We start from the raw sequence: 10,097 nt of genomic DNA, 5'->3' as shown, positions 1-10,097 counted from the left end.
CGAAGTTGTTGAATTTGGCGAAGTTGTGCTTAACTTCGCCATGGCGAAGTTAATCGTAACTTCGCCAGACACAACTCCGCCCTATATATGTTCTGAAACACTGTAGCTCTTTCATAAATCTTCCGGCGAACATATAACCTCAAATCCTTCGGCGATCTTTATACTCAATCGTCTTTTCGATCTTGTGTTTCTTGTTACTATTATTCTTGTGGTATGTGTTATCTCTTGCGTCTTACCTCTCTCGTTCGTAATAGTTTACCCGGTTCGAGACCTCGGATCGTCGGTTTTTCAAAACCAAGTTTTTCCGACCCTTTGTTACGTGCTCATGGACGAGCCTTACGTCTCAAATCCTTTGAAATATGTTGTTCTTCACTTATAAATCATCGATTTTGTCCGAAAACCATCGGACAAAATCGATTGAATCTCAACAGTCGCTGGTTCTGGTTCTGGCGAAGTTAAGGTTTTGGCGAAGTTATCATCAACTTCGCCAGTGGCTGAAGTTCGCCAATGGCGAAGTTGTCCCCAACTTCGCCCTCGGCTTAAGTTCGCCAGTGGCGATGTTAACCGTAACTTCGCCAAGAATTTAACTTCGCCTATTTCCAATGCCTTATCAGTTTTCAGACGAACTTAAGGACGAAGCGAAGTTGTCTCCAACTTCGCCTCATCCTTAACATCGCCTGTACTGGTTACCTCACAACTTCGCACTTGGTAAACCGCGAGCTTGTGATTTCGGTTTTAAACGGTTCTAACTTGATTTGTTTTGTGCAGATATGGCTGCTGTTGGAGGAACTGGTGGTAATGACGGTGATGACCAACGACGACAATTCTTTCCATCCCACAACCAATATATCACCTTAGATCCGGATGCACGAGGCTTAGATGATTTCAGGGAGATTATCACATTTCTCCAGCGATCAAGGATATTTCATGCTTTAACGACAACATTGCCCATCTCCCTACCAAACATTGAGGACTTCTGGGAGACAGCTTACCTTGATTGCAGGGCTGAGCCTTCGGTGATTAGAGCAACCGTAAATGGCCAAAACATACAATTCTCTTCTGAGGATATACGGTTGGCTCTGCAATTCGGTGCAGAAACCAGAGATGACCCTACGGAATTCACAGCTCCTTTCCGTGATGGAGCATATTTGAGAATGGGCTATTCGGGTCCACTGGGGGACTCACAAAGGAGGAAAGGCTTTCTGCTGGACCAATGGCGGTTCTTGATGCATGTGTTGATTGTTTGCATGTCCGGCAGGAAGGCGGGGACAGACGGAATGGGGGCGACGATGCAATCGGCTATGCTTGCGCTGACTTATAATCGCAGATACTCATTTAGTCAGATGATATTCTATGAGATTGATCGCCAAATACGGGCTGCGGCGCGCGAGCGATTCACTATGTATCCGCGCTTCTTGCAGATGATTATCAATCACATTGCTCCGTCTCTACCGCAAAGGCGCCCGATACGATTCGTTGAGTGTGTCACTAAGCGTATCTTCGCTCAGTGCAGGACGTCAAGCGCTCGGAGCAACCCTGAGCGTCGTCCCAGGCATACTCCTCTTTTCGGGTATCTAATTAACCCAGAGTATGTCCATGCAGGCGGGGATGAGTTCAGGGATCCACAACAACATCAGGCGGCAGCACCTCCTGCTGTATCTGCTGCGCCTGTTGTCACTTCTGCTGCTGTGCCAGCTACTTCATCGCAGGCTGTGTCTACTGCTGAAAACATTGATCTGGATGCTGCTTTCAGTGGACACGGTCTGTTCGATATGGATCTCTCGGGTAATCAGTATTTGGGTACTACCTCAGCGGCTACTTCGGTAGCTGAAACCGAGCTGGATGAAACATTTGCTGAGGCCAGACGGTTGTTGGTGACTCGGGAGAGGACAACGGGTAAGCGGCCGAGGGCTGTGGATGAGGATGAAAATGATGAAGATGAGGAAGAGGCAGTCCAAGTTGTGCTGAGACGCTCACGTCGAGAACGACAAGGTATGGCCACTGGAGCGGGGGAGACTTCAAGGTACGTACGATTTGCTCCGCCTGCCTTGTCAGGTATGTCTCTATTGCCTACTACTGCACAGGTTACTGCGGTCGAGGCGTCGGCACCAGTAGTTGTGTCGCTACCACCCCAACTGGTTGATCCCCCGGTGGTAGTTGCACGCTTCGTCGAATCAACAATTACAACAACTGCAGGGTTACCTAGGGTACCACCTGCGGTCACTTCTGCTACTGAGGTTCCACCAACTCCATCGCCTGCTTCAGACTCTGAACGGATTGCTTCGCTGGAGCGTATTGTTACTGAACAATCGAAGACCATTGAACGCCTAGTGGAAGCCAATCAAATCCAAGCCGCCCTCCTGGTAGAACACGGACGAGTTATCGATGCCTTCAAGGAATTCTTGGCATCTCAGGGGGAGACGACTTGCAGGGGCGATGAGTTGAGAACAAAGAGACGACAAGATCATGACGATGATCCCAATGCACCTTCGGGTGCAGGTGGTGAGCTGCCAAGAACCTCTCAGGCTCTTGGGGCTTCCACAACTGAGGGGGAGTCAACTGATGCAGCGGGTGATGATGTTGTGGATGTTGATGACGATGCTGATGTTGAAGATGTCATCGATGCTTTGAAGGACTTAGATGAGGAGGAGGATGATGACTGTGTGAATGATGATGACGTGTTGCCCGTGGAGGAGATAGAAAGGATTGGAGAAAATATTGATGTGGTAAATGTGTTGGAAGAAGGAGAGATCGTGGATGATGCAGTGGAACATGAGATTCCAGCTGTTGAAAGAGCAGATTTTGGGGATAAGAATGTGGTAGATGAGATGGTGTGGGAAGAGCAGCCTAGATGGAAGGAAGAATATGCTCATTGGTTTGTCAAGACCAAGAAGCCTGCTATTCCAACCATGTTCAGAAAGAGCTACAACATTAAAGGGTATGCAGAGGCGAAAAAGGGGATTATTTGTTGGATTTATGATGAACAGCTCAAGTTGTTTGTGGTGAAGCGTTATGATGGCGTTCAATATTTCAAGAGAATGTTGAGATCGTTCAACACATTGCCTGAATGCGAAGTAAAGGACTTGGCCAGGTTGGGCCTGATAAACAGAAGCAACGACAATATGGCTAGAATGATTGAGAAGATAATGTGGAAAGAAGGAGTAAAAGAAAAGAAGTTCGAGTTGCTAAAGCCACAAAAGGGAAAATTAGTGAAGGATACAGAAAGAGGTATGAGAGCAGATGGTAAACCGTGGATGGTGATGAAGTACAAACCAGTCCGATGTATCAAGGAGGTACCCATGAAAACTATGCCTCAAAATGTACTGAAAGATCTGAAATGGTGGTATGTGGATTGCGAGACAGCTGAGGCGGTTATGGAAGATGAGGACGAACAAGAAGTACTTCGGGTTTATGACCCGATGCATCTTGTTAATCTATCGCAGGCTGATCTGGAAGTGCTGAACAACAAGAAGATCTTCTACATTCCTGCTTGGAAGGATCAAGCGAGGAAATATCAAGGAGTTGTGTCGGTTTGTGTGAGAGAAGGGGCGCACGCGTGAAAGTGCAAGATTACAAGACTCAGAGATCAAGATATGAAGCTACTGCCAAAGGGGAGTCTGTTGGTACATGTTTGTCAGTAGTTCATAGTCTAGTATTTGTTATCGAGTCTGTAATATAGTTAATGGTTTGTTTATGGTTTGTTTTGTAAACTAGCGAAGTTATCAGCAAGTTCGCTATGGCGAACTTGCTGATCTAGCGAGGTTACTGACAACTTCGCCAGTGGCGAAGTTGTCGTGTTTAAATAGAACGTTTCAGCAGAGAACGTGGGTTAGGGTTTTGGTGTTACGTTTTGTTTCGTTTTGTTCTCTGTAACAGTGACCTACTGTCACGGGTTTGGTTATTCAATATAACGTGTTTACCTTATAGCTCGTGTTCATTGTTCGTGTATTCAATCTCTACAATATCTACACTCGTACCTATATACGCAGGGATTCCGCACCTGCGTTGTTAGAGATTTCCCGTGTACGAGACGACTTGCAGGGGCGATGAGTTGAGAACAAAGAGACGACAAGATCATGACGATGATCCCAATGCACCTTCGGGTGCAGGTGGTGAGCTGCCAAGAACCTCTCAGGCTCTTGGGGCTTCCACAACTGAGGGGGAGTCAACTGATGCAGCGGGTGATGATGTTGTGGATGTTGATGACGATGCTGATGTTGAAGATGTCATCGATGCTTTGAAGGACTTAGATGAGGAGGAGGATGATGACTGTGTGAATGATGATGACGTGTTGCCCGTGGAGGAGATAGAAAGGATTGGAGAAAAGATTGATGTGGTAAATGTGTTGGAAGAAGGAGAGATCGTGGATGATGCAGTGGAACATGAGATTCCAGCTGTTGAAAGAGCAGATTTTGGGGATAAGAATGTGGTAGATGAGATGGTGTGGGAAGAGCAGCCTAGATGGAAGGAAGAATATGCTCATTGGTTTGTCAAGACCAAGAAGCCTGCTATTCCAACCATGTTCAGAAAGAGCTACAACATTAAAGGGTATGCAGAGGCGAAAAAGGGGATTATTTGTTGGATTTATGATGAACAGCTCAAGTTGTTTGTGGTGAAGCGTTATGATGGCGTTCAATATTTCAAGAGAATGTTGAGATCGTTCAACACATTGCCTGAATGCGAAGTAAAGGACTTGGCCAGGTTGGGCCTGATAAACAGAAGCAACGACAATATGGCTAGAATGATTGAGAAGATAATGTGGAAAGAAGGAGTAAAAGAAAAGAAGTTCGAGTTGCTAAAGCCACAAAAGGGAAAATTAGTGAAGGATACAGAAAGAGGTATGAGAGCAGATGGTAAACCGTGGATGGTGATGAAGTACAAACCAGTCCGATGTATCAAGGAGGTACCCATGAAAACTATGCCTCAAAATGTACTGAAAGATCTGAAATGGTGGTATGTGGATTGCGAGACAGCTGAGGCGGTTATGGAAGATGAGGACGAACAAGAAGTACTTCGGGTTTATGACCCGATGCATCTTGTTAATCTATCGCAGGCTGATCTGGAAGTGCTGAACAACAAGAAGATCTTCTACATTCCTGCTTGGAAGGATCAAGCGAGGAAATATCAAGGAGTTGTGTCGGTTTGTGTGAGAGAAGGGGCGCACGCGTGAAAGTGCAAGATTACAAGACTCAGAGATCAAGATATGAAGCTACTGCCAAGGGGGAGTCTGTTGGTACATGTTTGTCAGTAGTTCATAGTCTAGTATTTGTTATCGAGTCTGTAATATAGTTAATGGTTTGTTTATGGTTTGTTTTGTAAACTAGCGAAGTTATCAGCAAGTTCGCTATGGCGAACTTGCTGATCTAGCGAGGTTACTGACAACTTCGCCAGTGGCGAAGTTGTCGTGTTTAAATAGAACGTTTCAGCAGAGAACGTGGGTTAGGGTTTTGGTGTTACGTTTTGTTTCGTTTTGTTCTCTGTAACAGTGACCTACTGTCACGGGTTTGGTTATTCAATATAACGTGTTTACCTTATAGCTCGTGTTCATTGTTCGTGTATTCAATCTCTACAATATCTACACTCGTACCTATATACGCAGGGATTCCGCACCTGCGTTGTTAGAGATTTCCCGTATACGATCCACGTTCAGGAACCTTCACTAATTAACTAACCAACCTCGTGTTAACCCTTGAGTATTTATACTTGCCAGACTACTAGATGTGCTAAGGAACGGGTTGCATTACATATGTCAGGAGTCACAGTTGTCACATGAAGTTTTATTTCACATTGTTTACATTTGATGGGTTGTGAATGTTTGAGCACGTGGTTTATTATTTTTAACCATTGACTTTACGCTTCCGCTAATATTTAAACTGTATGGTTTGGTTTTTGTTTTTGCATGTTTGAATGAGACTTACATAACATTTTGAATATTTTGAATTATATGTTTGGTATAAAAAATGAGCTAGATCGTGGTATGTCACACACCTCACGATTAAACTCCCATAGTCAAAAACTTGAGGGTGTGACATATTGGTTTTCAAAAAACCTGTCTATGACCTTTTTAAAGTTCAACTACATTTTTTTCAAACATGTCAACCCATCAGTACATTGTTTTCATGCATTGCACAACATACATATATACAAACACACATACATACATATATACATACATACATACATATATACATACATACATACATACATACATACATACATACATACATACATACATATACACATACATACATACTTACACACACACATACATGCATGCATGCATGCATACATACATACATACATACATACATACATACATACACTATGTCATTGGTATGCCCACGATAACCAGGTCACCATCCCTAGCTAATAAGATATCTTTTAACATGTTATCTTGCATCTTGCTTCACATCCTGATATGTCTTTTGATGCCGCCACTAATTCGGAAAAGGACGGTCTAGAACCAATGGAAGGTGAGGAGTCATCACACGCCAGCACCCTAAGTGACACCAACAAGTGGCAATTATTACCGGAATTTGGTAGATACTTATTACATCAATAACAAGTTCCATCTTTCCTCTGATTTCGTTTTACCTCATTGACGTTGACTACTTTTGTTTATGATATCATAACTAACATATTAAGGCATAATGGAAAGGACATAACACCCCTATGTAAGATAAATTGACGAGTACGGTCCAGAACGTAATCATGAATCTATAGGTACATTGGTGTGAGATGAGATTTTGTTGTGTGCACACTTTTCTAAGGAAAACGCTTAAAACTCAAAAGTCGATTATCCAAAGTTACCAACGACTACGAGCTTTAGACTATCATTACTGTTTTTTTTATATATTTTGATTAATTATTATAAGTGTTTCCATGAATTTGGGAACCTCATCTAAACTTTGTTAAGAAAACCCTCTTGATTGAAAACATTTCTAGAATCTCAAGGCTGGACCGTCAGCTTTGTCTTGTGCACTGGAAAATGAAGAACGCCTCGTAAACTGACACCCTATTCCTTATGCTCTGATTATGAATTCCCTTTCGAATCTACTTTTATGACATAAGTTCAAGCCTCAGCCTTACCTGTATTATGCTCTATCATAACAAACTCCACAATCATATTTTCCACATGATAATCCTATTGTCTCAACTCCTTAAACTTCATGTTGACTAACCATTACCGTATGGACACAATTCCGAGTAATAGATCAAAATCCTACAACAATGTTACATGTGATGAACACATAAGCTCTCTCCCTCTCATTTTGTTTTTCCATTTTCTTTCCTTGGTATGGAACCTTGACATGAAACTTCTTTCACACAAGAAATTGTCTCTACACTTGAATCATCTTATATCGAACATATGAAGACTAAATCCGTCATACAACCAACCTAAAAGAACAACCTCTGTTAGCCAGATTAAGGCTCTCCATTTTCGAAACCCTCCTATGCGAAACCAACCATACCCGTTAAATCTGTAATTCACGAAGTGCGAGTATCTTGTTGGCAATTGAACATTAAACTTGGCTGTCCACTTTGATTTCTAGACTGACAAGCCACAAATAGTCTTGGAGTTTCACCATTGAACTCATTTGGTTCTTCAATGATTGGAACTTTTTGTTGATTCTTTGTTGATAGGTTCCCCATTGGTGCAATTAAAGCATTTGCAACTTGGAAGCTTGGTTTTTCTTCCTTAATCATGTGATTCTCTATCATTTCATTTCAGCAGCTTGTAGAAAACAAATAACATCATATAGCTTGAATTTTGGGAAATTTGCCTTCTGTTTAATGTATTTGCTAAATGTGTACCATTCACCATATAGAGATGATAGCAACTTCTTGTTTAGGTCAAAATTAGTGATTTCAAGGTCAGTGGTTCTTATCTCATTGACTATTGCAACAAACCTTTGCAACATATATTTTAACCTCTCTCCTTCTTTAAACATGAACCTATCAAGCTGTTGCTTCAATTTATCCTTCTTAATATCTTTCAGCTCTTCAAATATTTCAACTACAACCTCAAATATGGCCTTAGCAGTAGTGTGATGATTCACACTTGTCAAAATCTCCCATGACAGACCCTGCTTCAACATGTACAATGCCTTATCATCCTTATTCCTCATTTGTCTCTCCAATATTTGATTGTAGCTAGCACCTTCAGCTGAAACATATGGTCCAATCTTGATGGAGTTCCACATATCAACATCATTGTAACAAACAACGACTTCAAGCAGAACTTTCCATTTGATATAGTTTCCCTGTCCTAGCAACCTTGGAATCTTGTTATTAGACACATCTTGGTCATCCATTTGTTTAGAAATGAAAATTACTTAAAACTTGACAAATTTTAGAAAAACAACCAGATCTGAGAATAAAATCCTTAAATATGATGAAATCAGATGGATAAGACTAAGATTTAGACTCAAATAAATAATAAAACAAGGTAGATCTGAGAATAGAAAAAATTTTAAACCTTAACAAATGTAGATCTGAAAATTGAATAACAGAATGCTGACGCACTAACCAATGGAATAGTGCTCAGCTGACGTCATCATTCTTCTTCTTCAAAATCAGCAAATAATCAGCAACAAATTCCCAGTCAGCAACAACAGATCTTCACAACTGCATAAACGTGGCTCCGATACCACTTGTCAAGACCGATCTAATTCACAAAATAATTATCGTAACCAACAATAGTGCGTTGACAAGACGTTTACGAGGAATGCTCAAATGAAGATCCATTGAACATTAAAGGCGGAATCAATGATATTCAAGGTGTTGATAGACGAACATAAACAAAGCATACACACACACACACTAGTCACTCAAATTATTTCCATTAATATTATCAAGAATACATTGAAGATCAATTAGGGTTTCAAGGTGGAATGTTGTGTGTGGCTACTTTCCGTACAATGATATTCCTTATACAAGAAAGTGTCAGCCATCAAATCACCCAATATTTTCTCTGGCTCGTGGTCATAAATGTGCCATAAAGTTTCCTTAAATAGACACAACTGACATCTTCTAGAAACCCTAATGATTGTTACAAGACATATTCAAACGTATTCAAAAATATTACAAGTGTAAACAGGTCTTCGAGTAAGCTTGTATCCTTGCCGAGAAGACCTTGTAACCATAAGTGTGCTTGGTACAATTCTTCGAGCAAGCTTTACTTAGAAACAAAATATTCTTCAAGCAGACTTCAATCTTCATGATAAAACCAAACTTTGCTCGATAAAATCCTACAATCTAACATGTTCTTCTTTTATCCCTTCAACTTTTTGTCTTTAACTTATTTGAACATGTTAAGTGTCTTGGTGACACTGTAGCTTCCTCGAGGTTGAACCATTCTCGTTGGAATTGCTGAGTAATTTCTTCATAACTTCCTTCAAGTGTGCTTGGACCATTGTATATTGTACCTTGCTAGATCCACCAAAATATTTGGTTTTAGCTTGGTTAAGCCAAGGGTTTTCCCTAAAACGAACCTTGCTCGACTCGAAGAACAACCTTGCTTGACGAAGTGTAGTTTGCTCGAACTAACACTTAGAAGAATTCTAGAATATTACTTTGCTTGAAAGTAAAATACCTTGGTTGAATAAGTTATAGGCTTGCTCGAAGTGCCAATTTTGCTCGTATTCCATATTTAGCCATTTCTTTGAGGTGGTTGAGAAGATTCCAGTCTTTCCTTGTCAAATCTTGATCCCAACACACTTAGAGATATCTTATGATTTAAAATGTAATACAGACTATCTATTGTCATTGTTGAGATACATGGGTTGAATTCTATGTCTTTTGAAGTTTATTTACTTGGATGATATTTTGATTATTTAAAAATAATTAAATAGATATTGTCATATTATATTGCATGATAGTAACTTGTGAGATGTAAACCATCAGTTCGCGCTCGGGTATTTCCGTCGTAGGTTGGGGTGTGACAGATTGGTATCAAAGCCGAAGGTTGTAAGATAGGTCGTTATAGGTTCCTTAGTAACATGCTTAGGACCTCGTAAGTGCTTACTTCACAACCTAATGTGTTTTATTTTTATTTGTTTACAACTTACTTATTTAATTATTTATTTATTTTGGGA

At 41.0% G+C, this 10,097-nt stretch overlaps 1 protein-coding gene across 1 annotated transcript; it reads right to left on the bottom strand.

Annotated features, from left to right (window-relative positions):
- Positions 1 to 7,718: 7,718 nt before the first annotated feature.
- On the bottom strand, positions 7,719 to 8,315 carry LOC143566261 (uncharacterized). Its single transcript, XM_077053008.1, has one exon. The coding sequence runs from the start codon at positions 8,313 to 8,315 to the stop codon at positions 7,719 to 7,721; it is 597 nt and encodes a 198-aa protein (XP_076909123.1).
- Between the last annotated feature and the right edge of the window lie 1,782 nt (positions 8,316 to 10,097).

This window comes from Bidens hawaiensis, unplaced genomic scaffold (genome assembly GCF_021521415.1).
Source record: "Bidens hawaiensis isolate Kalapana, Puna unplaced genomic scaffold, B.hawaiensis_p1.1 tig00022862_1, whole genome shotgun sequence".
Lineage (NCBI taxonomy): Eukaryota > Viridiplantae > Streptophyta > Magnoliopsida > Asterales > Asteraceae > Bidens > Bidens hawaiensis.
Note: the sequence above shows the minus strand (reverse complement) of the source record. Positions and strands in the feature narration are given on the sequence as shown.

What these genes read in the sequence shown, in the direction of transcription:
- LOC143566261 (XM_077053008.1), bottom strand. Translation starts at nt 8,315, where the DNA reads ATGGATGACCAAGATGTGTCTAATAACAAGATTCCAAGGTTGCTAGGA.